The 27,987-nt window shown below is 45.8% G+C and overlaps 2 protein-coding genes across 2 annotated transcripts in view; one reads left to right on the top strand and one right to left on the bottom strand.

Moving 5' to 3' along the window:
• Positions 1-27,987, top strand: part of LOC137614164 (melanocortin receptor 4-like) — a 163,833-nt gene that overhangs the window by 45,571 nt on the left and 90,275 nt on the right. Inside the window, exon 3 of the mRNA XM_068343775.1 lies at positions 10,074-10,157. The gene's annotated coding sequence lies outside the window, so the exon portion shown is untranslated. The remainder of the gene's footprint in view (positions 1-10,073; positions 10,158-27,987) is intronic.
• Positions 14-20,457, bottom strand: LOC137614163 (cadherin-20-like). The gene is made up of 12 exons (XM_068343774.1): positions 20,143-20,457; positions 14,441-14,735; positions 11,146-11,440; positions 10,727-10,846; positions 8,051-8,218; positions 7,048-7,235; positions 6,719-6,972; positions 4,872-5,008; positions 3,500-3,621; positions 3,283-3,400; positions 2,499-2,750; positions 14-1,823 (listed from the first exon to the last, which is right to left on the bottom strand). Exons 2-12 carry the CDS (start codon positions 14,657-14,659, stop codon positions 1,282-1,284), a joined length of 2,415 nt encoding a protein of 804 aa, XP_068199875.1. The 5' UTR covers positions 14,660-14,735; positions 20,143-20,457; the 3' UTR covers positions 14-1,281.

The following is a 27,987-nucleotide window of genomic DNA, read 5'->3' as shown; positions in this document are numbered from 1 at the left end:
TTTTTTCCTTTTTTATTACCAAGAATACAAAAAATATCTACATTCACATACCACGTACTGCAGCATGACTGACCACATAGATTTCAAGTAAAATTTACCCAATTACAAAAACGTACCTTCCCTTACGGTTTGAAAAATCGTTCTTTTTTTTGTATGTTTTGGTGTTTTGTGTTTTGCTGATTATTGTCATCCAAAATGTCTTTTTTTGTTGTTGTTTTTTTGTCCTTTATACATTTGGCACTTAAAGCAGATTATGAGTGTCTTTGAAGCCTGCATGGATTCGAGGATTAAGCCACAGGAAATCAAAAACCAGCATCACGGACAGGACGGGATTAAACCTGGAGTCCGGATCCGACGGATCCGTAAAGGGCGGCTCCGTTATGTGTGCTTGTCCAGGAGGTGTTGGGACGATGTGCGTGAAATTCCTCACAACTAATGGGAATTCTTGATCTGCTGGGATAAATCCAGTTCCATGGAAAGATTTTCCGCAAAAAAAGAAAAAAATGGCTTCCTTCAAATTTTTGAATTAAAAAAAACAACCCCAAACACGATACAAAGAGCTCAAAAATCATACAAAAACAAAGCAAAAACAAGAATACAATAAACAGATTAACCTGGGATTACGCATCGATTACGGGTGGAGAACAGGGGGGGGGGGGGCGGCGGCTACATCATGAAGGTTACGACGTGTGCGAGGGGTTTTCCTCGCACGGCGGCAGTTTTAAGTACAGTGTCGGTTTGAAGTACCCAAATAAGTTAGCAACAAAAAAAAGATAAATACAGCACAGGAAACAAAAGGAATAAATTAAGAGCTGCCGCCGACGGAACGGATAAAAACACGTCTCTCTTTCGCAACGACGATTTTTATTTTTAAGTTTCCGGATCAGAGTTCTTCCCCCAGTTGCCGGGTAAAGTAGACTCCCTTGCTTCCCCCTAAGGATTCTGGGTGATGTTCGGTCAGACGTGTTTGAGGGGGGGGTGGGGGGTTAACATGTGCTTTTGAAGCCATTCCTTTAAGATGCCTGCCCATCCACTCTGAGGGAAGGATTGGGGGGCGTTCCAACCCGGTTTACACTGCTGTTGCATCTCAGGCCTCCAAGGCAGCGAAGGATCGAGGCTTCGGCAGGAATTCAAGTGCGCACGCGTTCACGGACGTGAACGCGAGCGCGTCCAGGCATCGCTATCGTCTTTTTTTCGTCACGCGTCACAAATGTTTTTTGTCTTTCTTTCTCTTTTTGATGCTGGGGTTCACCCCCGATCCAGAGGACGAAGGTTCTGCTTCTACCACAGAGGAGGATTGTTTGTCTCCAGCACGCCGTACATCTCCGCCAGTTTTTTAAAGCGAGGCCCCCAGTCGTTGAGATAGTCGTACTCGTGGTCCGTGTTGGACGTCCCCGACTGGAGGGAGCTGAGGGACTCCGCCACCGATCCCTCCCCCTCGTAGGCGTAGGTCTGCAGGGAGTCGTACGGCGGCGCGCACGGGTCCACGTCGGCCTCCAGGAGCTTAGCCAGCACGTATCCGTGGACGTTACTGTCCCCGCCGCCCCCCACCACGCACGCCTGGGGGACGTAACGCGACAGGCTCTCGATCTCCGGCAGCATGTCCTGCCTCATCTTGCCCAGGTGGGGGTGGTGGTGGTGGGGGTGTTGGTGGTGCGCCTCCCGCGGGTTCCACATGGCGGCGATGTCGAACGCCTCCGTGTCCTCCTCGCCGCCGCCTTCGTCGTCGTAGCGGACGATGTTCTCGTGGACGTTCTCCTCCTCGTCGCACAGGTAGGGCTTCTTACGGTGGGTCCGGAGGGACAGCATGAGGAGAATCATCACTGGTCAGACGAAGAGACAGGAAACAGGAAACAGGAAACAGGAAGCAGGAAACAGTCAGGATTGGAGCACATAGAACTTAAATTTTTTTCTTTCACTTTGGAACAGGAGTGTTGTCACTAATAAATGTAACTAAATGTAACTCATTGTAATGTAACATAAATGTATCTACTTAATGTTAAATAACTCTGAGTTTATTACGTATTCAAGTTACAAACATTACAGTTAAACAGAGAAAACATGTTTGTTTGTTTCTCTGTTCTAACATAAATTATTTTAATTTCTCAGGTTATTAAACCCACAGAACTCCATCAATCAAGGATCAAACTATCAATCAATAAAGAAAAATAACATCAGACACAATTTAGGACGTTAACTTTGTTCAAAATGTTTTTGTCAATGTTAAAATGAGCTGATTTATTGCATTGTGGGAAATGTATTTTTTGCTCACGGCACATTTTTGACCTGTTTATTTTTAGAACTGACCTTTTATGCTCTTGAGGGCCACAAACAATGATGTGGAGGGCCACATTCGGCCCCCGGGCCTTGAGTTTGACACATGTGCTTTAGAAGATGCTAACGCCAGCGCTAGCTGCCCTATAGCATCACACTTCCTGTTCCCTTAGCCTGAATCCCTCCTAAACGCGACCCGGAGGTCAACAGAGGTCATCACCCACCCAGCAGGACGAAGATGCAGGCCAGGATGGCGATGAGCGCCCCCCTGCTGAGGCTGGCGGGGAGGCTGTAGGCCTCGGCGTTGCACGACATGACGTTGCCCTCCCGGTCGCAGCTGCACACGCGGATGGTCAGCACGCTGGTGCTGGTCTGAACCGGCTCGTCGCCGTCGGTGATGACGATGGGCAGGTAGAAGACGGTCTGGTCCTGATGCGACCAGCCGCCTCGGCGCGTCAGGATCCACGCCGTGTTGTCTGGACGATGGCAGAGAGGTTGGGAAAAGTTGGCGTTAAATTAGCATGCGAGGTTTTTAAAATGATCGTTTGACGCTCCCTCGCTACCGGTGGCACAAAATTATATTCTGAATTGGGAATCAGTCGCTTCAACTTGCGTGATGAGGTCATTTGACCTTGAATACATGAATATTAGATTAGGTCCCGTCGTTTTTTTTTTTGTTTTTTTTTACAGTGAAATGTTTTGAGTCATTTATTTGTGACATTTGTGAAAATATCAGAACTGTGAATTTTAAGCACCACATTTTTTTTAACTACACTGAAATATTTTAGCATCGACTGTTATCAATATTATTATTACTAATGATCGAATGGAGGATTTTATGACATCATACTTTAGATTCTGACCTGCTGAGTCGGGTTTAAGTCAAGTAATAATCTCTGTAATAATCTCTGCTAACTAAATCTGGATTAGACTCTCATCCATATGATAGAAGGGGGGGGTCCATCAGGAGTTGGGCCCCCTCCTGTTTGATGGTGGTGTTGTCTCTACCTTGGTTGTCTCTCAGGGTGAAGTTGGGGTTGTTGACGGCTTCTGGGGCCAAGCTGTAGTAGAAATGTTGCCCCCCCAGGGGCTCGTCTGGATCCACCGCCGTCACCATCTGGATCAGCTGGATCACATGATCAGACGGTTAGATCCCAGAGGAGGTGGTGGTGGTGGGGAGGGGGGTCAAACGTGTACATGATTGAGATGTTTCAACAGTGTTTACCTGCCCTGCTTTGGCGTTTTCACACAGATACGCCTCCAGGTAGTGCTTCAGCGAGGGGGGGTTGTCGTTCACGTCCATTACCCTCACAGCCACCGAGACACTGGCGATCTGGGTGGGGTTACCTACGAGGAAGCAAAGAACTTCAGACATTAGCGTATCTTAACCGGCTGTGTAACGGCCAACAGAAATTCAATTAACCAGCAGAAACGACTTCCTCGGGCTTCATCACATGATCGATCGATCGGAGGCCCGGCGCCGACGCCGGAGGTCAGGGAGAACTCTGTGTCGTGACTCGGCCGACGGAACCGGCGGCGTTTCAGTGCGTTTGAGCTCAAGCACAATCAGACCTTAATTAAAATATTGATCGAGTCGCTGGACTCACGTGGGAGTTTGGTTCCGAACATCTGCGTTGGGGGGGGAGGGGGCGATAAAATGAAGGGCGGCTGAATTCCATTCCACATTCAGGGTCGTGATGTGACCCATAAATGATAGCGATGATATTAAATTCAAATAATCGATCATGATCCCTTTCCAACTGTTTCCTGTTGAGTTTTTGTTCCCAGCCCATAATTACCTATAAGAAAAGTTGATCATCCTTGTGGGTAAGGATTTTTCTTTGAATTAATGACACAGATTTCTCCAAAAAATGAGCTAAAATATGAAATAATATGTACAATAATTCATTCGCAGGATTAATAATTTGTCTTTTACATTTTTTTACTCTTTGAAATTCCAATTTCGTTCGACACCCCAGAATCGAATGTGATGCTCCTGGCTTTAAAGCGTGTTTCAGCCCGTTTTATTACCGTCCATCTCCGCCCTCCGGTCGCCTCCTTCCTCCCACCTCCCGCCCTTTTCCGTCTCCGTCACATCTTTAATTAGCCGCTAATGAGAAAAGGTCATTTAATGAATCATTATTTGATTGCTGCCTCCTTTTAAGAGAGTCTGGCGACCAAAGAGATGAAACAAAGCGGGGGTGGGGGGTGGGATGAAGGTGACTTTCGTCGCCGCCTGCGTGCGGATCTGCAGGGTATCTCCTGCTCCACATTATGCAATCCTGCAGGACCCGCTTTCCAAAATCTGGTTGTGCACTAGTGCAAAAAAAATTCATCTGTGAAACCGTTTATTCTTGTTTAAATTTAAAACTCCTCTCAGTTTTAGTCGAGAAATTTCACGATAGAAAGCTAGCTGAGGCTAATTTGTTTAGCTTGTTAGCTTCTAATTCCTCAAAATGGGTTTATTTTAATAATCCTTCCTCTAGAACTGGATTCAAATACAAACTTTTCACTTTTGCATTTGCGTAAAAAACAATCCAAACAAACATTTTATTATAGCTCTAAACTGATTGGGCCGCGCCCGGTTTGAAACGTACTCATTTCCATGGCGAGGACGGTGATGTTGTGCCAGCCGATCTCCTCGCGGTCCAGCGAACGCACCGTCATCAGCGAGCCGGAGGTGAGTTCGATGTAGAAGTACTTCTCGGGGTCGCTGGATCTCTCGATGGAATACCTGGAGACGAACACATGAGGCATCAGCACCCAATGAAAACACACCCGATGTAATCCTATCTGAAGGGGGTTTATGCACACACACAACCCCAGCGTGTGAGCCGTGTGTGTGTCTGCACGATAAGGCGTCAGGCTGGCAGCTTCTAAAGGCAGCAGCAGAAGAAGAGACTCCAGATAAGGCTTAATCAGAGTATCTGCCTCCTCTGCCAAGCCGGTGCTGCGACGCGCCGTGGCGGCTCATCTCCTGCCGCCGCAGGCCTTCTTCCAAAATGCACTTCCAAGAGTGGCGTACAATACACACACACACACACACACACAACCGAGATGAGGCTGTGAAGGAGAAACCTGTTTATGTAACCATGACGTGCTTCTCGCTGCTCACACCTGGATGAAGGAACGGCGTTAGCTCGGAATCACCTGGAGAGATCAGCCGATTATCAAATTGATTTTTTTTTCTCGTTTCAAGTCATTCCATTTCGGAGTTAAAATGTCGGTTTGTCTCTACTTTACTCCTTCTTTCTTTGAAAAATGCAACCTGGAATCCTGGGATTCCAGGTCGGAAGTTTAGCGTCAGCTTAAGCGCCACAGGTCTATGTCATCAGTGGAGATCCTCAGGCGTAAGATTATTTGAAATTAGAATGATAATTATTTGGCACATCAATTTCCCACCTTTCAAGATGGCTCTATTTTCCATTTGTGTCGATGTGTTTGTTTAGTCGTTTGTTAGCAGGGTTATGCTAAAGCTACTTGACGGATTGTTGTGAAGCTTGGTGGACAGATGGAGTGCAGACAAAGACAGAACCCCTTTAGATTTTAGTGCATCACATCACGTGTTTTAATTTATTTATTGTCTTACACATCCATGCTTACACTTTCAGAACAAACTGAAAGGCACTTCTAGACCTAATCGGGTTGTAAAATGGAAGCAGGGTGTTAAACATTCATTTCCTGCTGCAGCCATTGATTCCTTTAGATAATTAATAGCCTAATTAAAAGTTTTATGTCTGATAAGTGCGTGAGGTGCGGTTTGGATGGTGCAAATGTTTGGGCGGAGCAGCAAATAGTCTCTAGCATCACAGAAGAACTTCAGCTACCTGTTTCTGTTTCATGCTTCCTTGCTACAGCTAGCATTTTGTACATCCTCCTCATCCTCATCTTCATCAATCAGCTCACCTAAAGATAAAACTATCAAACACACATTGAGAAGCAGAGCCTTCAGTCTTGAGTCATGCTGTGCTGCTGCCCCCTGGTGGTAATCAAACAGCATTACAGTTTACCAATAGGTCTGGATTCATGAATGCGCCTGAATGCAACTCAGAACTGCATTTCCCAGCATGCACTGAGGAAATGTTAAAAAAAACAAACACCAAAGGCAATCATGCTAATGTACACAGTGATATAACAAGACTGACTTTTATGTGCCTTCATGTGTTTTATGTTCTTGTCGCTTGTTTACAAGTCGTATTGGTACTCTCGTTATTTTTTGAATTTTTAACTGATTAGGTTGTCAGAGTGGATTTAATAAGATTCACATTTGTCAGTTTAATTTGCAACAACTCATGAATGCAGCCAACTTCTGGCTCTCATCGTGTCCTTGAATGCTTCAAGCAGCTTTTATCCAAGCATCACCGCTGTGGGTTGGAAACCAGGAGCGAATCTAAAAAAAATGAAGCCATGGCAGCATTTCTTTGTAGTTTTTTTTTTTTTTTACCTCACAGTGTTGTTGGCAGCGTCAGGATCCCTCGCTGACACCGCCCTCAACACCGTCCCAATCTCGGCGTCCTCTGGCAGCTCTATGTAGTACGCTGACGAGTCAAACAGCGGGGGCTCATCCACGTCCTCCACGCTCACGTGTACGATGGTGACGTCCTTGAAGGGGCCTCGGTTGCGTAAGGCGGGGTCCATGTGTATGTTGGTCCCCTCCACCTTCAGAGTGTAGCTGGGTTTGCTCTCGAAGTCCAGGGGCTGCAGGATGAACACAAAGACTATTCATGCTTGCTGAACTTCTAACACGCTGGACGTGTCGTCTGCCTGTTGTACCTTCTTCAAGGTGATGATGCCAAAAAGGTTTGTGGGGTCGGTGCTGATGTCACAGATTTCTCTTCCATCCCCATCGATGATGCTGTACTTCATCTCAGCGTTGATCCCGATATCCTTGTCCTTGGCCCAGATGCGACCGACCACCGAACCCACGGGAGCCGCCTCCGGGATGCTCATCTGGAACAACCCTGAGGAAACAGGAGCAGAGTCAACACTGACCTAACTTTTCCACCTGCTGTACCCCTGTTCCTCCTCTAGAGGGAGCCAGACATCCTCCATTGCCTCCATAGTTGCTCTCTCAAACTCCCATCTCAGACAGCTTAAAACGAATGGCTCCATAAACACCTCACAATTGCGTTATATGCTGTCTCGCGAGCCAGCTTCAATTTCATCTACCGTTTAACCTCAAAGAAGAGGTGACAGCTGCCCAATTTGCGGCGCTCCCTGCAGTCCAACGTGAAATGCCTGCACGCTGCACTTGACAGAGGGGGAATCCCTGAAGCTCCTCGCGTCCGATCAAAGTTCTATCGAAGTGATGGCACTAATTGGTGAGGGATCGGTAATAGAAGAGGACGGCGGCGGTTGTTTCTCTTTGTCTAGGAGCGAAGCCACCCGTCGTTTGGGAATATATGACGGCGAATGGCTAGACAACACTTGACCTCTAGAGACAGAGACGGGTAGAATGAGGGATAATCAAAGAGACATCATGGGGCAAATGATCGCTAGGAGAGGAGGAGGAGGAGGAGGTGGAGGCCAGAGGGCAAATGTCCCAGGGTCTGGTGGCCAGAGTTAGACCGAGAAACAAGGTTAAAGGGACAGATACAGAGCTCCCATGATGGGTTTATCTCTGAATTTACACATGGAGTACGTATGTTCTAGTCACATGTCTTCATGGTTTCTGCTTCTACACTTTGGTCTTTACTCGCTTATAAAGCAACTGTTTTAAAATCACCAAAGATATTAAACTATTAGAGACCAGGGGAAATAGACGCCGTTGCCTTACTTTGGTCAAACATGGGCGGGTTGTCGTTGATGTCGCTGAGCGTGATGTTGATACTGGTGGTGCCGGCAAGACCCCCCAGCTGACCCCCCATGTCCTTGGCTTGGATGACCACGGTGTAGTTTTCCTTGGTCTCCCGGTCCATGTCTGCCAGGGACACTCGCACCATGCCTGAGAAGAGAGGAAGAAGAGGAGGAGGAGGGCAAAGTAAGACACAAGAGGTGCATTAAAGGTCAGCGGCTGAGAACCGGTGACACAGATTAGGGTCATGTGTCCAAGTGATGTGTCCTGAAATGTCAATGCTCCCAATGGACTGGACAACATGGTTGCACATCTATAATTACACTTGTCAGTCATCTGGGATGGGAGAGAAACATCCCATCCTCCCTGAGAATGTTACCCTCCAAAATTGGCAAAGCGAGACGAATGGATAATTTATGTTTAAGCCTTGAACAAAGGTCATATGTTAATGCTAATGCAATGTTTGCATCTCTTATCATATTCAACCCACAGGCAAAAAAACCAGGCACGTCTTCATCCGACGAATGCTTTACTCCGACGAATAATTCCACTTCCAAAGCAGGAAGCAAAGACCACAAATACAGAATAGATAAACTCCAGAGATGTCAAAACAGACCGCTCATTGGTGATGCATCAATTTACAAGGAGGAGTATTACTATGGGGGCAATTAACGGTCAATGAATATATAGGTGACTGTTTTCACTAGACATGCCTGCTTTAAGTCCATCTACCTGCTCTACTCAAGAAGCCATCTCTGCACAACAATGAATTATTGTGTCACCAAGGACATCCCTGCACGGACAACTTCGTGGAATCTGACCCAAGAACTGTTTTGTGCTGAAGACGAAGAAAAAGAGTACAGTCATCAGAGTAGGTACGCGTTAAAGTTTTACATTGCGTTGCCGATAAAAGCCCCGGTACTCCGCTTCCTGGCCAGTCGGGCGGCGTGATTGATAGCTGTGGAGCTGCTAGTGTTGGGGTGATGGATGAACCTCCAGCAGCAGCAGTCTGAATGGCTGCTGATGGGCAGCCTGAGAGGCTTGGCAACAGATTTCTATGCTGACAAACAAGGAAATGAGGGAACCGTGGGGAACAGTGCCTAGAGATTCTCTCCTCTTTGGGGGTAATGCGTCAGGGATTTGCTCCATGGAACCGGAGTGGCATCGTCAAGGCTGGACAATAAAGTTCTGCTCATTCAGACCCCAAAAATATAAAGGACATATATTTATTTTTGCAAGTAACATGACTGTCATGCCTTTGTCCCAGAAAAGATGTTTTAATGCTTTTGGCCTTATCGACTGAGGTTAATGGTCCACTTCATCCTCTTGTTGAGGAAATGAGAATTAAAAGAAATACACAGATAAATGGTCCCGACAGCAAAACTATTTCTTGACCCGCTAAAACTTTTATTTTTCACTTTCTTTCACAGATGGAAAAATTTCAGACAGAAAATGATTCACCGGGTTTCTTTTCTCCTCATTTCCCTTTATGGGTTCCGTAAAAAGTACGAAATTGGAAAAATAGACTCCTCGTTTTTGTTGAGTTCTCAATACTTTGTTGTTTCCTCTGAATAAATGAAGATTTCAGTTATTAAATTTCCTCTTTAATGTTTCTGCAAAAGCACAAATGATTGGTTCCATCAAGTTGGTGCTAGAGTCAGATGGTAATTATCTTAAATTAAAGACAGGATGCAGATGGAAACAGGTAGCTTGTGGAGAAATTAGGATTGAACAAAACAAGATTTAGAGTATTAATGTGTGAATTTCATGTTTAAAGATCTATTTCTCCATGTTAAACAAGCCAGGTGTTTTTTCTTGCTTCCAGTCTTCATGCTAAGCTAAGCTAATAGCTCCAAGTCCGCACTTATTGTCTATTTATCAATAGTTTAGTCAAACTCTTTGCAGGAAAGTTTCACTTCGTTTACTAATAAAATAATCAGAAAAATCTTGAAGTTCGACTTTATTGAGTCATCTGACCTTCATTCTCGTCTTCTAAATGTTACAGGCAAAATGCTGGTTTCCATGGCTACAGATTGACAGGAAACTTCCAACCAGGGCTGGGCGTCACCTGCAGATTCTAAACCCAATGGTAAGTCGGCCTCATTTTAAGTAAATGAACTGTATAACATTCACAAACCAAAGCGCTAATAGCTAATGGCCACACGCTGTTAGCGAACATAGACGGAGGTGCTAGTGAAAATCGCGTGCGTCGCCATTGTAACCGCGTCAACGAGATAAATGTTGGCTGTTATGGAGTCGCTCCTGGTTGACATGAAGTTAAATCAGGAAGACGATCCTTATATTCAGCGTTAATTGCCATCGCCGTCGCCCCCCCCCCCCTCTTCAAGGAGTAGAGGCATTTAGCCGTTTTTGTCCTCAACATCTACCAATCTTACCCTTTCTACTGCTGCCAGCTGTCGTTTTTCGGCGTGCGAGATCTACTCCGCTGCATGGACAGCAGCAATCAGACATGTAACAAGGGAAAATTGCACTCAGCTGCAAAACTTTATCTTTTGTGAATCAGACCTTGAGACGAGACGTATAGCAATCCTAAGTGGCGCACAATTCATGGTGCTGTCAGCGGCTGCGATCCACTCTTTGTGAATTGGTCTTGACTATTATAGAGGAGGTAGTTTTGTGTCATATGTGCGATCGTACCGGTCTTGGCGTCGACTGAGAAGTACGGCTGGCCCTCCAGGATGCTGTAGACCACACGAGCGCTGTTTCCATACGTGGGGTCATCGGCGTCGGTTGCGGTGACCTGGATGACCGACGTTCCTGCAGAAACCAAAGCAAAGAAGAAGTTAGAAGAGAAAGAACGACACCGGTCAGGGATAGCGATACCGTGTTATAAATCAAGTGAATAATTTCGGGTGCCGTCTCTCCATCTGTGGTTGGAACTGCTCCAGGAGCCACAAAAGAAAGTTTATGAATAGTGGATGAAACAGATGGAGATGAGCATGTAAGAACAAATGACAACAATAACTCTGCTACTGTTCAGCGCTGCTGAAAAACAAATACCGTAACAGTTTTCAAGAAAAAACTTCTCCATCTGCCATTTTTCTCCCAATCCTCACCTATTTGGGACATTTCCGGTACGGTGGCCCGGTAGGGTCCATCCAGAAACCTCGGTTCGTTGTCGTTGATGTCCTGGATCTTCACGATGAACTCGGACTCGGGTTCCAGAGGCCTGTCCGTCAGGCGGTTGCGAGCCTGAGCACGGAGGACGTATTGGGACTTGACCTCCCGGTCTAGCCTCTGGAGAGCATGAATATCCCCAGTGCTGTCGTCGATGGTGAAGGTGGTACCGGCGCCCTCGCCCGTCAGGATGTACTTAATGGATCCGTCGCCTTTATCCATGTCTGAGTGCAACTGTGGATGAAACACACGATAAAACCATCATGTTGGCGACATCCCAACGGGGTCGACATATGGGCGCGCTGGCGTGTTTTTGAGGACATGTAATGGGGTCAAACACCTCGATTGTAGAACAATGAAGTGGAACAGTTGTGCTAATCATAGATGAGATGACTGCTGAGGGCCAACAAAAGAAAAGTTGGCTGAAAATCTGTTGCAAACTCTTTTGAGGGTGAATCTTATTTCAATCACGATTAACGTAGATGGAGACAGTTTCGTTGATGCGAGTCCACGCTCTGTCTGGTAAAGTGAACATCTTTGACCCGGTGATAAATAATCTCCTGGTTGTTTGGTTGCAAATGCACCTTGTGGACATCTAATCACAGCTTGCAGCCCAGTTGTTGCCGCAGACCCTGCAGTGCAATCAGGAGGCATTTTGTGACCTGTTAGTGCAAATGCCGGTCGTTTGATGTGCAATCACTCCTTAGTTTGCACTTACTGGGTCTAGTGTATGATGAGTGTTTCGATCACGCCGGCAGAGTGGAATTAAACACCCCTATTGACGTCAGAGTGGTAAATAATCAACACCCAGCGCTAGCGAAAATCACCTTGCTGGTTCTAAACTCTCCACTTAAGATCATTCCAGTTTCTGTGGCCGGGATAGACTTTTTTTGTTTTTTGCATTAAAGCGCTGCAAGTTTTTATACAAGGGTTAAAATAGGCAGTAGATGAGGAAAAGAGGGAGATTAGAAAGCACCATGGAGGCTTTTTATTTTACGCTTTAGTTTTACCGATCGACTGAGGTCTGCTCGGATGGAGAGCTATTCAGGTGTCAACTTAAAGGTGTTGGAAATTCTATCCGGTTGTCATTTTTCCATCAGTGCTGGTAAAAGCTGGGATCAGTATGTTGCGGAGTCGTTTGACCCTGGAATAAATGCAATTCGTAGCCTTTCCCACAAGACAAAAGCCAGATGTCAGTGGGCGTTCGCAGGATTTTATCAAGTGTGACCGGGAGTGTGAGACAAACGATCACGTCGGGGTTTGTCCAGCTGCTAATACTTTGCTGCTCTAACATTCATCCTTGTTATTCCGGTGAAATTTCAGGTGCAATCGTGGCATCGTTCCCCAAAGCAGGGGATGATACAGCTTTTGCTATCTCTTCAGACAACATTGCCCGCCTCTACTCTCGGCTCAGCCTCTGAATACATTTTTTTAATCAACGCTTTATTGTTAGATTGTGCCTCATCTCTTGTAGTGATATATCTTAGGTCGGTGCCTCCTCTCCACCTTATTCACCATCTCTTGCGCTGATCCTCCTTTTCCAGTGAAGCTTATGAAAAGAGGGACTTTGACACTCGGGCTATCAATTACCTGCTCGATCTCCGTCCCGGCCCAAAGCTCAAACCGACATCCCCTATGGCTCTGAATACTAATCTGAGGGGAAAAGAAAAGCCCTCGGGGGGAGGCTCCACTACCTGTTTCTCCTGCTTTGTCATATCCTACAATGCCTTTCCGTCTTGAGTGGCTCTCTGGGAAGTAGCCTTGCCTGTCAGAATTACTTATTTCTTTCAGCTTGAGAAATTAGAGTGGGGGCTTGAAAGAAAAGCTAAATGGAAAAGAAGAAGAGGTGAGCTGGAAGTAGGCTGCAGAGACTGTGAGGAATATTTCATCCCAAATAAGCAGATACAGTACTTTTTCTTTATGGCTCTTGTGGCGCTCTCTCGGGACTTGTTACCCCTCTCTCTGGCTGCACATGACTTTTTGGAATGCAGCATTGTCCTCAGCGTTCCTGAGTAGTCGAGGGGAACTTTTTCCAGAACACTAATTGGGCAGGTTTGCATAATTTCCAAAGGGACATTTTAGGGGATGGGCAGTCAGCGCTGCAAGACTTTAAAAGTCAACCACTGCGCATTCAATGCGAGGTTTGGAATCGGGGTTTTATAGTGGGTTTAGCACCAAAAGTCAGTATCTTAAGTCCAAGTCCTGACTAAATGATGGGTAAAGATGAAAACAATGACGTCTCTCGGGCTCCTCTTCAGGTGCTAAGCTAACATTGCTAACGTGAAAGCCTCACTGACTTCTAGCAGCTGCGTTTGACGCCCGAAGACATTGATTAAGCCTATTAAAGTGTTAATTTGTTTGTATTTGAAAGTGTCTGATGATATGATTCATCATCAGTCAGCGATCTCACTTTTAATCTGAGGAAAAACAAGTCGAGGCAACGTTGTGTGTGTACGGTTATGTGTGTGTGTGTGTGTGCTTGTGTTTTTCAAGTGGATAATTTATGCTCTGGTCCAAACACCAAACACATGACTCAAAAATGCTCATCCAAAACCCACTTTTTTTTTAGGGATGATGTTTTAATTTTCATTGCAGTTTAGAAGATGTTTGTGTCTCCCTGCCAATGAAGACTGGCCTTACGCTATTGATAAAATGTTCCATTCGCAGTAGCCGCGATCAGACGATCAAAGCGTTCGTTTGAGAGCATCCCTCCGCCCGTTCCTTTCAGAGCACGTCGGTTGCGTTGCGGACGCTGCCATCCACTTGTGTAGAAACAGGGCTGACTAAGTAAAGCCTTGATTCGAGTCAATTAATTCAATCACTGCTGTCTGGCTCTGGTTCAAAGTGGACAGTAGAGAGACTTATCTTAGTATGGATGAGTGCAAACACCAATTAAATGGGGATTTTTTAAAAGTTTGCCTCAGCCCACCCGTGATTTTCCCGTTTTGCATTCATGCGCTCGACTCTGGCCGAGCAGCAGATGACCTCCAGGCTCCAGAGCTCCACTATAGATCCGTTCATATGCACTGTTTCTGTTTGAAATCTCTTTGCAACACCTACACCGGGGCACCTTGCACTCGGTTGCCTCAGTGTAGGTGTTGCAAACGCAGAGGTACCTTATGCATTAGATGCAACCAGGGGGAAAGGTCATGCAGGAAAGCTTCTGGAAACCAGTCCACCTTGCATTTCGTCAGGACATAGACGGAGGTGTGTTAGTGTGTAGTCAACACTGACCTTTCCGATATAGAGTGGTTCTAGTCCGGTGTACTCCTCCAGGACAAAGAACTGGTTCCACACCCAGCCTCTCTTCACCCGCTGGAGAACAGCCGACTTGCCTGCATTTTCTTCCTCAGCAGGGTTACCCATAAGGCTTTGAGGCAGAAGGGTCAAAATGCCAACGGCCACAGGGAGCAAGATGCTGGCAAGTGCAGGACGATGCAATCGGTGTCCCATCGTCAAACCAGTAGGAGTTTGGTGTTTGAAGACTCTTCTGCTTTGTTCAGGGGAGCGCTTGTTTCCCGGAATCCGTCTGATGGAGAAAAAAGACGACAAATGAGTCTTACTTTCATGTTCTTTCTGGATACCATAATCTTTTTATTGAATGCTGATCCCCCAGTCTGTCTTTTTCTCCTGCTTTCAGATTAACCAAGTTTTTTGTTGCATTATAATGAGCAGTGTGCACCTTATTAGAGCTGTAAGAAGGGGTTCGTCTTCGACCGCCAATGAGTTGATGTGGAGGAGTGGAGGTGTTAATATGAGATGAAAAGAAAACGGGGACAAAAGAGACAAAACAAAAAAAAAAATCCATGTCATGCTGCCACTCATTATTACCTTGTATTGGAAATGATTATATGATTATAAAGAACAGAAGGCAGGTAACGGGTGCACATAATCGCATTTATATCAGTTTTAAAAAATGAGACAACAGTTAGTCGTTTCTGCTGGTAATATCCTACTGTAAGTGTAAAGTAGACAAGAAAAACTGCATTAACGTCTCGGTATGATCGGCACAGGTTTGTTGACAATTTGTTTTGTTGCACCACATCTCCAGACATGATTCGCTGCATTTCTTCTCCAGGTTTAAACCTCCTGCGATCTCCTGCATATGTGTGTGAAAACCCTCCATACCAGTAGGTGGCAGTAGTCTGTATTTGTAAAGCAAAAATAGTGAAGACCTTGGAATGCAGAAAAACACTGTTGTTTAATGAAGCAGGATTTTTATATCATTTTCCTACCACACTTGCTGTTTTTTAATACATTATTAGCGCTTCAGTTGTGTTTTTTTTTTCTCCAGATGTTGCCGATAATGAACTGGAGCGATCAATGAACAGCTCTCTGTGTGCGCTCTCTTGATTATAGTCTTGGTTTGATTTCCTCACTGCTTCTGGGGTGAGCAATCAGAGTGATTTCTGTCGCCGATGGGCTCCCTCCGCCGAATCAAAATGACCAATTTAGCAAAAAAGCAAACAACTAGCGCCGAGAGCCAAGAACTCTAATACTAGTTCACTCCTGCTTCCAGTCTATATGCTAAACTAGGCTAGCGCTGTCAATCGTAATTGTCAGGATAATCAGGTATTTCACACTGGTGAACAAAACTCATAGTGTATGTCTACTTTTTCACACTCCATCTCACTCTGCTTCACTCTTTTTTGATAAGAACATCAGAGGAATTTCTAAGAACATCGAGGTCAAGTCCACAAAGACGCTTTTTAAAGTTACCCATCGATCGTATCTAATCAATACCTTTGCACCAGCAGCACATGGCACCTACGCTGCCTCTTTACAGCCGCCTCTTATTTTTATTTATTTGATGGATGGCAGCATCTGTCCCGCTTTTCCTGCATTGACGAGCCAAGGGGAGGAATAGGCCGATTTATGGTCAAAAGGGGGGGAGAGAAAAGGGAAAGTTGGGGGGGGGGATCTTTGGGGGGGGGTCTGAATAAAGCAGCGGAAGAAAGACAGACTGTTTGACTCATGCTTTGACTCCATTATGTTTTGTAAGAGGGAGTGCATTGTGCCGCCGCGGAGTCTCTCCGAATCGCCAAACTCAGTTAATCATTGTTGAAGAGGCACAAAAAGCCGGGAAGGGTGGGGGGGCGTGGCTGCATTGTCAGCGGGAGGCGGGTCTGAATTTGTGTGTGTGTGTGTGTGTGTCTTCTCTGCAGATTTAAAACCTACGTGGGCCGCCTGGCAAGACGGGTGACACTTGACCCCGTTGCTCCCCTCTTTTCAGCCCATTCAAGGAGCCTGTTTGCCATTATGAAGTAAAATTAGCTCTCCTGTTCGTCGCCCACAAAATCTCAACCCCGCCCCCTAAAAAGGTCACAGCTTGCGCCCGGCGTTTTGCTCCATTTTGTCGTCCCTAATGAGGTGACATGCTACGCAATTGTTGCAGGCAAAACATCTCATGCATCCGTCTTTTTTTTTTTTTTTGCTCCTCTGATGGCATTTCGCTTGTTTAAGGAGAAGGCAGCTGGTGTTTGCCACACAAGCGAGATGAAGGGATGAAGGAGAAGGGGAGGTGGCGGGGCTGGAGGACCAATCATATGAAAAAGCTTTCCCAGACTTAAGGCGAGGAGGAATTTTCCCACCGGGGCTGAAAGATTCTTCCCAATCTTTTGTAACCGAAAAGAAAACAGCAGAATTTTTTCGCTGCTACTGCGAAACAACGTGGAGGAAGAATGAAGTCACGACGGACACGCCGGCATCCAATTTTTATGTTTGTTTTGAAAGAGCAAGAACCCCCTGAAAGGGGTTGAGAGCGAGGAAAGAAAATTGAGTGACAGTGGAAGAGACGGTGATTATCAGGGGGGAGCAGCTGGTGTGACAAAATGATGGGCCATATTGTCGTATCATCTTACTCCAAGTCCACCTGCTGCTCCATTAACCGCAGTCTGACAACGGCAGACTATATTAAAGCGGTCCTACATGAGCGAGCAAGGTGAATGTTTTCCATCCGGCAGGAGGACAAACAAACAGGAAACAGGAAATGGTCTGAGCGACGGGGGGCCACCGCTGGGCCGAGGCGGCGAGCGGAGCGTCACCCCACCTGCTGGGAGTAATGAGCTGCTAATGTCCAAATAAATGGGTACTCCGGCTTAATAACTCCACTTTATAACTTGGAGCAACATCGAAAGATCGTGTTCCGTGCTCAAACTTTATCGTTGGAGCTCGAATTGGCGTCAGATGCTCCAGGAACACCCACAAAAGACGAAACTCCATGATGTAGCGACAAACTATTTAATTTATTATTTAGGGTAATTTAAACGTTCCTGAACCCTCCCCATATTGATATTGAACCACATTCTATCTGTATTACCTTTTCCCACACTCTTATAGACTGACTTAAAGCTGTGAGTCTCGGAATGCAACGCACTTCCGGATGCTGTCAGCCAATAGCATGCGCGTACCCATATCACGTGACCATCTACTAAAAATCCGGCTTCAAGCATGAATACAGGAGGGATTACTGCATTTATTTCATGGGCTAAATATTTTTTTTAAATTTACATCCTAATTGGTTGATAGTGTCAGAGACCGTGAAAAGGGTAACCGCCAATTTCGGCGATCAAAGCTCTCGCCCGGACCTTTTTTTTGGGGGGAGGAGAGCCGACTCGGTGTGTGGCGCGTTATAGCGTGGGAGCTATGAAGTGGAGCATTATGAAGTGTTAATTTCACAGTGGTCATGTCTGGGCTTCACTCACCTCCGCTCTGAAAAGAGGCCTCCCAGACTTGTGGAAAAGACCCTTAAAAAAATGGGATGGACCCATGAAAAGGGTTCCGCCCACCCCGGCAGGGCAAAACGTCACGGCCAATTTGTTAACCGCAATTGATTTTGCACGGTGGGGAAGTGACGACCCTGCATATCTCTGACCCCCCCTCCCCCCCTCTCTGCCACCACCACCACCCACTGCATGGATGCTCTTTGACTTCTTGGGAGATGCAGAAAGCGCCTTTCCATAATCCGAGAGGCTGCCGCCGCCGCCGCCGCCGGGAGATGCAGTCAGGTTTCTCTACACGTCGTTGCTGAATCTAATTTCGCTCCTGGGGGGGGGGGGGGGGGGGGGGTTGAGCCTCGAGTCTGAGGAGCCACATGTTCTCCACCATCGTTTTTAATTTCTGGATGCTAATGTTGATTTACTTACATTTGCTATCGTCTAATAAACCAGTAGTTTTTCTCCATGTGTCTGTGTGCAGAAAGCTGGAGTAAAATGACCAGGTCTTTAAGGGAGGGGGGGTTCTAAAGAAAAGGGTCTGTTCAGCTTCTGCCTGCAGCGAGGACCAGGTATCCTCTGCTAGCTTGCAGTGAGCGAGGGAGGGAGGGGGCGCAGCCTTCAAAGGCGAGGTGTGCATGTTGGTCGAACCCTCTCAAGATCACACAGTTGTTTGTGTGAGAGTATGAATATGAGTCTTCTGTGGCTGCACAGCGTGTGTGTGTGTGTGTGTGTGTGTGTGTGTGTGTGTGTGTGTGTGCATTACCCTCTATTCGTCCTCATTCCTGTAACCCCCCCCAGGACAGAGATGCTGGCATGGGGCAGGCTTTGAACCTGCCTCTGCCATGCTCTCTAATTGTGGGGAGCTCCTGGGCGTCGGTTCGTGCAGCTGTGCCGTGACAAGCAACCTCCCTCCCCCAGGCCCGTTTACCGTAAGGTGTTTTTAATTACTCATCCCTGTCTTTTCTGCTTCTGAAGTTTGTTCACCCCCCCCCATTTCAACTATCCTGTAATAACATTAAAAAAAAACAACCAAAGAAAGCCCATCCTGTCTTCTTAATTTTTCCCAGCGTTCTCTGGATCCACTCGTTTCGTCCTTCTCCTCCCCTTCCCTCCCCGACGCACATTTGGTTCATTCATCGTTCGGCGGAGGCCATAAAAGGAAGCCTTGTCATTTATGGAGAAATTAAATCACATAAACTGGCATTCATCCCAGGCACTGGTGCATGGAGATGATGTCACCATGCATAAGCGTCATCTGGAAAACTTTGCAATCAGTGTCACTTTGCTGCAAATTAAACGGCGGTATCTCGGGGACAGATCCTTTCAAATTAATATCGAACTCATCATCTCTTTTGAATTTTTTTTTGGGGGTGTTTTTTTTTTTGTTTTTTTTTTAAATCTCGGAGGAGAATTGTTTCCACCAGCTGGAGAATTCACTCCTCTGTTTAAAAAAAAAAAAAAAAAAAGAAGAACCAACTTCCTGTCCTGGAATGTCGCTGAGTGGCATCACAGAAAGCCGCCAGACATCGTTAATACGGAGGCTGATTAGCGATGATCGCCTCTTGTTGACAGTAACGATGGCTAGAAGAGTCTTTCTGCCCTTCCGAGAGCTTTACGCGCCAATCTAGCGTCTTATTTCTCATCCTGAGTTCACAAAACAGGCAATAATTTCGTAAATTTCCAGAAAGAGAAATAAAAAGATTGTGTTTTCATTCTAAGACACCTCAGCTGAGGTGGAGGAGAAGGGTCCGCATCAGCAGGTCGACAAGACTTGTTTGAAGAAGCGACAGCGCCGACGTGCCGAGAATGGGAGTCACGAAAGTTTCTCAATGTGTGCCCCCCCCCCCCTTTCAGGCTCTGAATGATCACACTGACCTACATCTAACAGTCACACATAAATTCTATTTGTTTCTGTCATCAATTAACAAACAAACCCCCCCTCCAATCCAAACAACACCCACTGTTTCCGCAGAGTGTTTAAATAACCCTCCCATCTTGCATCTTCTTTATCTCTGGGGGCTTTATCTCTGGTATACCCCCCCCCATATTGCCACTGCAGTCGTCAGTTACAGCTGACAATTCCCCCGTCACCCTTAAATCATCCTCCACCTCGCCTGTTTACACCTTGAGAAGATTATTGGCGTTTGTCATTGTGTTTCAAAAAGAACGGAATGAATGTCAAGGATAATTTCTTGAGAAACCCCCCCCCGTCACTCTTACCTTTCCTCCTTTCCAAATGTGTTCCTCTTTCTTAGCCCTTCTGTCTCTTCTTCTCGTATCTCCTTGTATTTCCTCTCCCTGCACACTTTGCTAAATTTCCATAGAAAAAGTTGTGAAAGCTGCTGTCTTCAGTGCATCCGTTTCCTGAAAGTCACCTTGAGTCCATGCTCTCGCTCTCGTTCACTGGCCTCTTTGTAAAGTTTCCCCTCTCTTCTTTAATATCTAGATATGAATATATCTTCTCTTGCCGTCGCTGCCGTTTGCCTCTCGGAGCTGTCTGCACACACTCATCCCCCCAGTGTTGACTATCAGGGGACCCAATCAGACCAAAGGACCAATTGTCCCTCTCTTTACAATCAGTGGGACGGCCTCCTTCGGCTCCGGCGTAATCTAGTCTACAAGTTTTAGCTGTGAGGAGGAGCAATGGACAGAGGAGAGGTGGGGAAAGGAAAAGACAGGGAAGGAGGGTAGATAAAGAGTCATGGGGGGGTAGATTGGTGACAGGATAGGGGGTGAAATTACTGCGAGAGGGAGGTGGAAATCAAAGGGGTAAGAAAGGGATGTTGGAGTGCGGGAGGGTAGATGGTGAAGAGGAGAAGGAAATACTCTAGAGCCACAAAAACCAACTCGTTTCATCTCGGGGTAATTGGAATGAAGTGACCAGCGTCTTGGGGGAACCCCAGAGTGTGTGTGGACAGCAGGGGGTCTTAGTTGACTGCCCAGCCAAGTAGAAAGTGCAAAGGAGGAGGGCGGTAGGGGGGTACACCTTCCCTCTCAGTTCACCAAACCTGCATTTTAATGAGCTGGTGTTGTACACCGCTGGATCTGTAGAGGGATTTATGGGCATGAAAGATGAAGCTTTAAACTGCATTATATTCTGCTGTTGGCCCAGTCGGAGTCAAAGCAATTAGTTTTTTCCAAATTGGCAAAAAAAAACCATCCTGAAAAATGAAGTGCATGCCAACACACACACACACACACAAAAAGATCAGTCACGGTCACGGAGATCCGATCCCTGTTTAGCAACAAGCAAGAAAATAGAAGAGCTTCATTTAAGTAATCGTGGAATTAATGCAACAAGAATTAAAAAGGGGGGGTTTCAGAGTCTCTTGCAAATTTCTCGTCAGGAGGACAAGGACTCGGGAGAGAAGGAAATCATATTGGAGATGTAGTCAAGCATGTTTAAACAGAAATGAAAGTATATTAGATGGAAACAAGCTGCTGTGGGTTTTATTATTTCTTTTCATTACATAGTCTGAACCAGTTTCACTCTGTATTTACGATCAAAATGATCCAGACGAGGTAGAAAAGTTTCTCCACTAGTCCTTAACTTTTCTCTTTTTTCCCCCCAACACTTTCCACTTGACAGCCCTTTGACTCTCCTTAATCTTCCTGACAGAGTAATTTGGTGTGTTGTACAGCTCTAAAAATACAGATGAAGGCTGTTGTCACCCACTGAGCCAGATGGTCAAAAGGTTGCACTTCTCCATCAGTTCAATATGTTTTTTTCTTTCTCGCTCTCTGTCCCTTTCAATATGTCTTCTTTCTCATTTGGCAGGTCATTCTTCTTCACCGCTGGCCGTCGCCACCGCCCACCCCCTTCCCTAGCCGCCCTCCCTCGTCCTCTTTGTCTCTTTGAAGACCTGACTGGTTAGCGCCCCAACCAATCTGTCAGCGAATGCTTGACTGGATCCCCTAGAAAATAAAAAATAAAAAAAAAGAAACGGCAGGGGCTACCCCTTCTTTGTCAGGACGGGGCCACAAAGAGGGTGGCATTCAGGCCCATTAAACAACACCTTCCATCACAGTGGAGGGGATAATAATTGGCAGAACAAATTGAAGCAATAGGGCTTATGGAAGGGCCTCTTATCTGTTTTTAAATTCGGTGTAAAGGGCTAGATGTCTAGAAAACAAGTCCCTTTGGGGCCCCTCACAATGGGCCCCAGATCCGCCGTAGAAATAGATTGGATACAGTTATGTTCTGCAACTTTCTGGACTTTGGTTTGGGGATCACGAGCAGGATGTTAAGGACACGGTGCTTTCACGGATCAGATCAAGAACGCCTTCCCTTACAGTCGAGGGCCGCGAGCTCACAAAGGCCATGACTTGTTCTGTCACCGTAAAGTACCTTTTTATTAAGACCTACAACAGACTGCTCAGGTCTTTAATTAGGAGAGGAGATTTGGTGGTTGTATCCACTCAATTACCATTTCATACCACTCAATTAATCTGTCCTACATAATTGTATTGTTAGCAGATTCCACCCCCCCTTCCCTTTAAGCAGGAGCTCCAGCATTACCGTATCCATCTGCTCGGATGAAATTGTCATTTAGCACGTAGGCTGGCGAGCGAACGATACATCGAGATTCTGTTTAAATTAAACTTTAAATGGTTATGCTAATGAAAGGACAGGATGTGCAGGAGCCAGTTTTATTAAAGGCTAAAGGGAAACATGTCGACCGCTATGTTTGAGTGGTAGAATAACTTTTGTACATTATACTTCCTTTACCATTCAGTAAAGTTTTTAACTCATCAAACCGCAGATGATGTCTTAATAAACGTTTTCTGTTCAAACAATCTAAAACCCAATCTAGCACTAGCGTGTGCAAGCTAATACAGTACTGAATACAGTATTTTCTGCACTATAAGGCGCACCTAAAAGCCTTTAATTTTCTCAAAAACCGACAGTGTGCCTTATAATCCAGTGCGCCTTATATGTCAAAAAAGTTTTGAAATAGGCCATTCATTGAAGGTGCGCCTTATAGTCCAGTGCGCCTTATAGTCCAGTGCGCCTTATAGTCCAGTGCGCCTTATAGTGAGGAAAATACTGTAATTTGATTTCCATAACCGTTCCCTCTGTAGTGGATGAAGTCACGCTGACAATCTAGCAGTTTATTTAGCTACAGTAGCATTGTAGCTACGCTAACTCAATCCGGCTACCATCTTTAGCCGGCGCTCCTCATGTTGTCCTTTAACTTCAGATTGTACACGTCGTTGTGTGACTACGTTGATCACGTCTCCTGAAGATGACAGCCCAGCTTTTACGTTTACCGCCGTATCCCCCCCCCACCCCACCCCATCTATCGCGTTACCGTCATTTGATCTCGTTCACGTTGTATTCAATTATCACGAGTCTCACAGACGTCCAGATGGAAAACAGATCAAAATATTTGTTTCCAACTGTGGGGACTTTGGAGGAGTCTGCATCCAGATTGCCTCCTGAACTTCTGCCCGTTTTTACCGCGAGAGTGGAAGCATATACGCAACATCCAATTACCAATAATTATAACCGTTAGGTGCAGGAGAGTGGATGTAAAATACAGGCTAGAGGAAGGTAATCCTCTCCAGGCTGTCAGGACTTCTTTACCCGCACTTATCAAGCGGCAGCCGTCAGATGCAATAACCTCCACCGACTTCATTCAGCGTATCGCCACCACTACCACCACCACTAGGGGAAAGCATGAAAGAGGGTTAGGTTTCAGAAGAACAAGATGACAGCGTGCCAGAAAAAAGGGGGGGGCCTCCATGTCATCTAAGATAAGACGAGTAGCTCTCTTCCCTTCTGCCTGAGATTGAAATGGCATGGAGCAGAACAAGCGCGAGTACAAAGAGCTCTTCTGTGTCTTTGGGCTGTGCAGTCGAGCCTTTTCATGTCTGCTTTTGGCTACAGGTTGAAACAAAAGGGAAAATTAGATGGGGGAAATCATTGTGTCTTTGTTTGGGGTGGGAGGGGGGGAATGCACACATGAAAAGAGGATTTGTATACTCAAGCCAAGTTCACCACTGAAGTGGTAACCTTTACAGTAATTGGCGGAAAAAGAAAAAAGATGTTTGGCCTTAATTGTGAGACATCTTTGGCGCGGAGGGTCGAAAGACCGAACGGTGACATTAACTTGCGCGTATGGCATCATCTGAGCTCCCCCGCTCAGACAAGCCGTGTCTTTCACCGTTTTCCCATTTTCCAGGTGACCTTTACACCGTTTGCGCCTCTCGAGTCGGAGACACACTACCTCAACCGGGTATTGACTTTTCGCTCCGTCGTGTTAAACTTTTGCGATTCCTGGCGCAGCTTGTCGCAAGGAGCCTCCGTTTGTGACAAGCGGCCGCATCCCATTTGGGATAAAAGGCTCCCCAGGCTGTTTGATGCGGTATCCCAGCAGGGATAGGCCGGGACTTGGCCCCTTGATGAGCTGACAGGAGCCGCGGAGAGACGTGGGGGCCCCCTCGGAGCGGCAGGACCACAAACCTCAGGAGCTGTGTGTGCCTCGCTCTGATATTTACCCCTCCCTGTTCTGTCGTTCCTCATAACCCTCCCCCCCATTCGTGACCCTGTCTGGTGAATCGTAAATGAAAGACTAAAGTGACTTTTGAAGTATGAATTAAGGGGTACCACATGTGTTACGACTGACGCAAGTGGCAAACACAAGTGTGGAAAAAAAACCCGACACAGACTGAATTATGAATCGGTTCCGTCTGCGACGTCGTTCCCGTTCAATCATTTACGCCAAAAAAATGACGAAAAAAGAAGAAAAATATCATCTGACTCCAGAGTCGATGGGAGGAAATTTTTTTTTTTAAGCATAAAACATGTTTATCAAACCTTTAATATCTGCTTCACAAATCATTTGCATTCTAGCGGCGAGCGCAGGCGTCCCGTATCAGTAGTTAGAGTTTACAACTCCATCCCCACTTCCCAGAGTCAATAGAATACCCATCAGGGGGGAGCGGGGAGGGGTATACGCGCTCCATTACATGTTTGGTATGCAGGAGGGTGTACACACACACTCACATCGAACCAGACACAAACACACACAGGATAAATGTCTCCTTTGTCGGCTTGTGAGTGTTTGTAGTTCCATGCTGATCCAGTGATCACAGGAAGGAATAGTGGGAGCGGGGGTTTGAACAACGCCACCCGATGCTCTCCTGCTCACTGATGAAAGAAAACCTTTGGTTATCGCCGAGGAAAGAAAGAGAAAAAACAAAACAAGCGAGGAGGTTCCATTTCCCCTTTCAAGCTACACGAGCGTGATGATGATGATGATGATGATGATGATGATGATGATGATGAGGAGGAGGAGGATGCTGTGTTTGTTCCTTTTATACTCATCCTTTCCAGTGAGTCCAGCTTTTTTTTTTTTTTTTTCCCCTCAACGCGGTAAATAAAGCTGAACTGGCCTTGTAAACTATATCATAAAAAAACACACCCCACAATCAGTTCGGAGAGTCCGACCCCTCCCTCCAATCTGGAGTCTCACTACCGCCGGTCTGTAAGCAACAGCGTGATCGGTCCAACGATGCTGGGGGAAACAGTTCATTTCTCCCCGTCACCTGGCAACTAAAAGCTTCAAAAAGACTCATCCGTGTCGGAGAAGCTCGGAGCCACGAAACCTTTGCTTTATTCTTATAACCACGCCGTCGGAAGGAGGGGGTCAGACATGCTTGGACGTCAGACGGTGAACCCTTTTACCAAAGAACACGACTTTCTCCTCTGCGCACTCACCGCAATTATGTCGAGGCCGTCATGTTGGTGACTTTACAAGGTGGCGCCGGATGTAAGGCGCGCATGTTTATTTTATGTGTGGTGCTTTGGAGGCAGCAGGCGGCCTCTCTGCTCAACCAACCCAACTGAATTAACATTATATGAGCAATAGCAAAAAATATAATGTATAATATTATTAAATAATAGGAACTACCAGAAGGTGCACATTCGTTCAGGAGAAACAAAATTACGATGCCATTAGCTAGCTCACAAAAAAAGAAATGAAAGTTCAAAAGTAAAAGTAGTAACAGCTATAATAGCGACTGAAAAATAGCGAGATAGATGCTACACTTTAGCGGCGTTAGGATGGCATTTTAATTCCTTTAGTGAGTGCAATAAGGGAAACATTTCCAGGAGATGTTGCTGCATTTCGAACGCCTCTTTCAACTCGACTCAAACTAGCTGATGGGATCTAGCGACGTAGACATTTTTAATTTAGTTTACTGTATTCAATAATTTTTCACTTAATTTGCATTCCATTGCCTCTGGTACGAGTTACGGTACCGTAAACTTCTGTCCAAAAGACGACGGTAACTCGTACCATAGGCTAACCTGATTACGTCTTTCTTTCTCATGTTTGCTTCTTTCTTTTACCTTTATTTGATATGTTTCATTACTATACAATTTGATATATAAATGACATTATGAAATAACATATTATGTTGAAAAAAGGTAGTTTTCTATCGTCCTGGAACAGATTAAGACCATTTACGTTATTTGTAATGGGAAAAATATTTGTAATTCGAACAAATTGCTATTGAAACAGCCTTCAGGAACGAATTGTGGTCAGAAACCGAGGTTTGCCTGTAAAGCTGTTTCTTGTTGGATGCACATGTATTTGGAAAGGCTTTTTGGCGGGATGGCTTTCCTAAGAGCAACTCGTGCAACTGGAGGTGTCAACGCTCCTGACGTATTTCAGCTGGGACTGCAAGGGTTAAGTTATGAAGAAAAATGAAATGAAACATTCCTTAGCGGAAACTCTTTTGTTTCTTTCTTGGAAGCTGCTGCTTTCGCTCCGTTTTTGCTTATCTGATCACGAGGGGCTCTGAACCGTAAACTCTTCCATCTCACCAGATCACGGATGATTGTCACGGCGCTCGGCGGAGAGACACGTAGCATCACGAGTAGAAAATGTAAAAAAAAAAAAAAAAAGCATTAGACCGAGATGAAACAATACTTTAAGTGGCTGCTTGAGTCAGAGTGAAATCTGGCACCTGCTTTTCTGGCTGATTTAATAATGTTCCCATTAACGCTACAGTGGGGTTTCAACCTAGGGGTTGGTGACAGACTGATCTCAAATCATCTGTCTGACGGCTGTAATGACTCCACTGCTGTGATGAGCCCCGACGGTGAGGCAGCATTCTGGGCCGCTGAATGCGGAGGCGTTTGAGAATCCCTCGCCATCCGTTATTTTTCAAAGAGAGTCATTTGCGTCCTGGATAGACACCCGCAAGACAAGAAAGGAAGGATTTTAATACCTCCTTTATGGGGCTGACAATTCCAACAATGTGGAAACATTCGATCGGCTACCGGAGAAGCAGAAGAAAAAGCGGGCCAGAGCTCCGAAAATCAGAATTAATTGCCGTCGCGGCTGCAGCGGCGCCGAAACAAGTTTTTTTTTTTTTTTTTGAAGATGTGAAACATTTGGAACTGATCCGGGCATTATCTGCAGGAAAATGAAATCAGACTTCACTCCTGAAATGCAAAACGGGGATAGTTTGACATCTCTGCATTCATCGAAATTGACGTGTTTGAATTTATTTGAGGTGTCGCAGCCAGAAAGTCAAGGTCGCGTGAAATATAAGGAGGAGAAATCAGTTTCTGTGGCAGTAGTTTACATTCATGGCTGCAAACGAGGCCTGGGATCATGTCTAGTGTATTCTGAAAAGCAGCTAAGAATATCTTATTTCTACTCGGGAGTGATAAATGTGTTTACAGAAGAACAACCATGGCGCTCTGAAAGGAACATCACTGATAAGATGGAACTTTCAGGTTTTTTTTTAACTTGAATTCTGCAGTGATGATGATAGTATTATTCCTTAAAAATCCACTTTAATTGGCTGAAATGTTTGGGTTTTTTTAAAAATGAGACTCAGTGTTCAAACAGTCACGCGGGTGTTGAAGTAGTTAGTTTGCAGTAAAAACTAAAGTAAAACACCTCAAGTTTCATTAATCCATGTATTCTTACAAAAGGTCTTGGGATATTATCATTTTTTCTACATAAATCCGTAATGGAGCTCACTTCCAAAGGACCATGGCGCCCCCTCCTGGTTGGAAGAAGCCAAATTCCGGCTCTTCTAGTC

Source organism: Antennarius striatus, chromosome 20, assembly GCF_040054535.1.
Source record: "Antennarius striatus isolate MH-2024 chromosome 20, ASM4005453v1, whole genome shotgun sequence".
NCBI classification, from domain to species: domain Eukaryota; kingdom Metazoa; phylum Chordata; class Actinopteri; order Lophiiformes; family Antennariidae; genus Antennarius; species Antennarius striatus.
The sequence above is the reverse complement of the archived record's forward strand: the minus strand, read 5'-3'. Positions and strand labels throughout refer to the sequence as shown.

Bases quoted from the DNA above. Each gene is read 5' to 3' on its own strand.
- LOC137614163 (XM_068343774.1), bottom strand. From the start codon at position 14,659: ATGGGACACCGATTGCATCGTCCTGCACTTGCCAGCATCTTGCTCCCT. The intron at 8,219-10,726 runs GTACGATCGCAC...CTCTCTTCTCAG, and splicing joins CTCAGTCGACGCCAAGACCG to GCATGGTGCGAGTGTCCCTG. The intron at 3,401-3,499 runs GTAAACACTGTT...CATGTGATCCAG, and splicing joins AAAACGCCAAAGCAGGGCAG to CTGATCCAGATGGTGACGGC.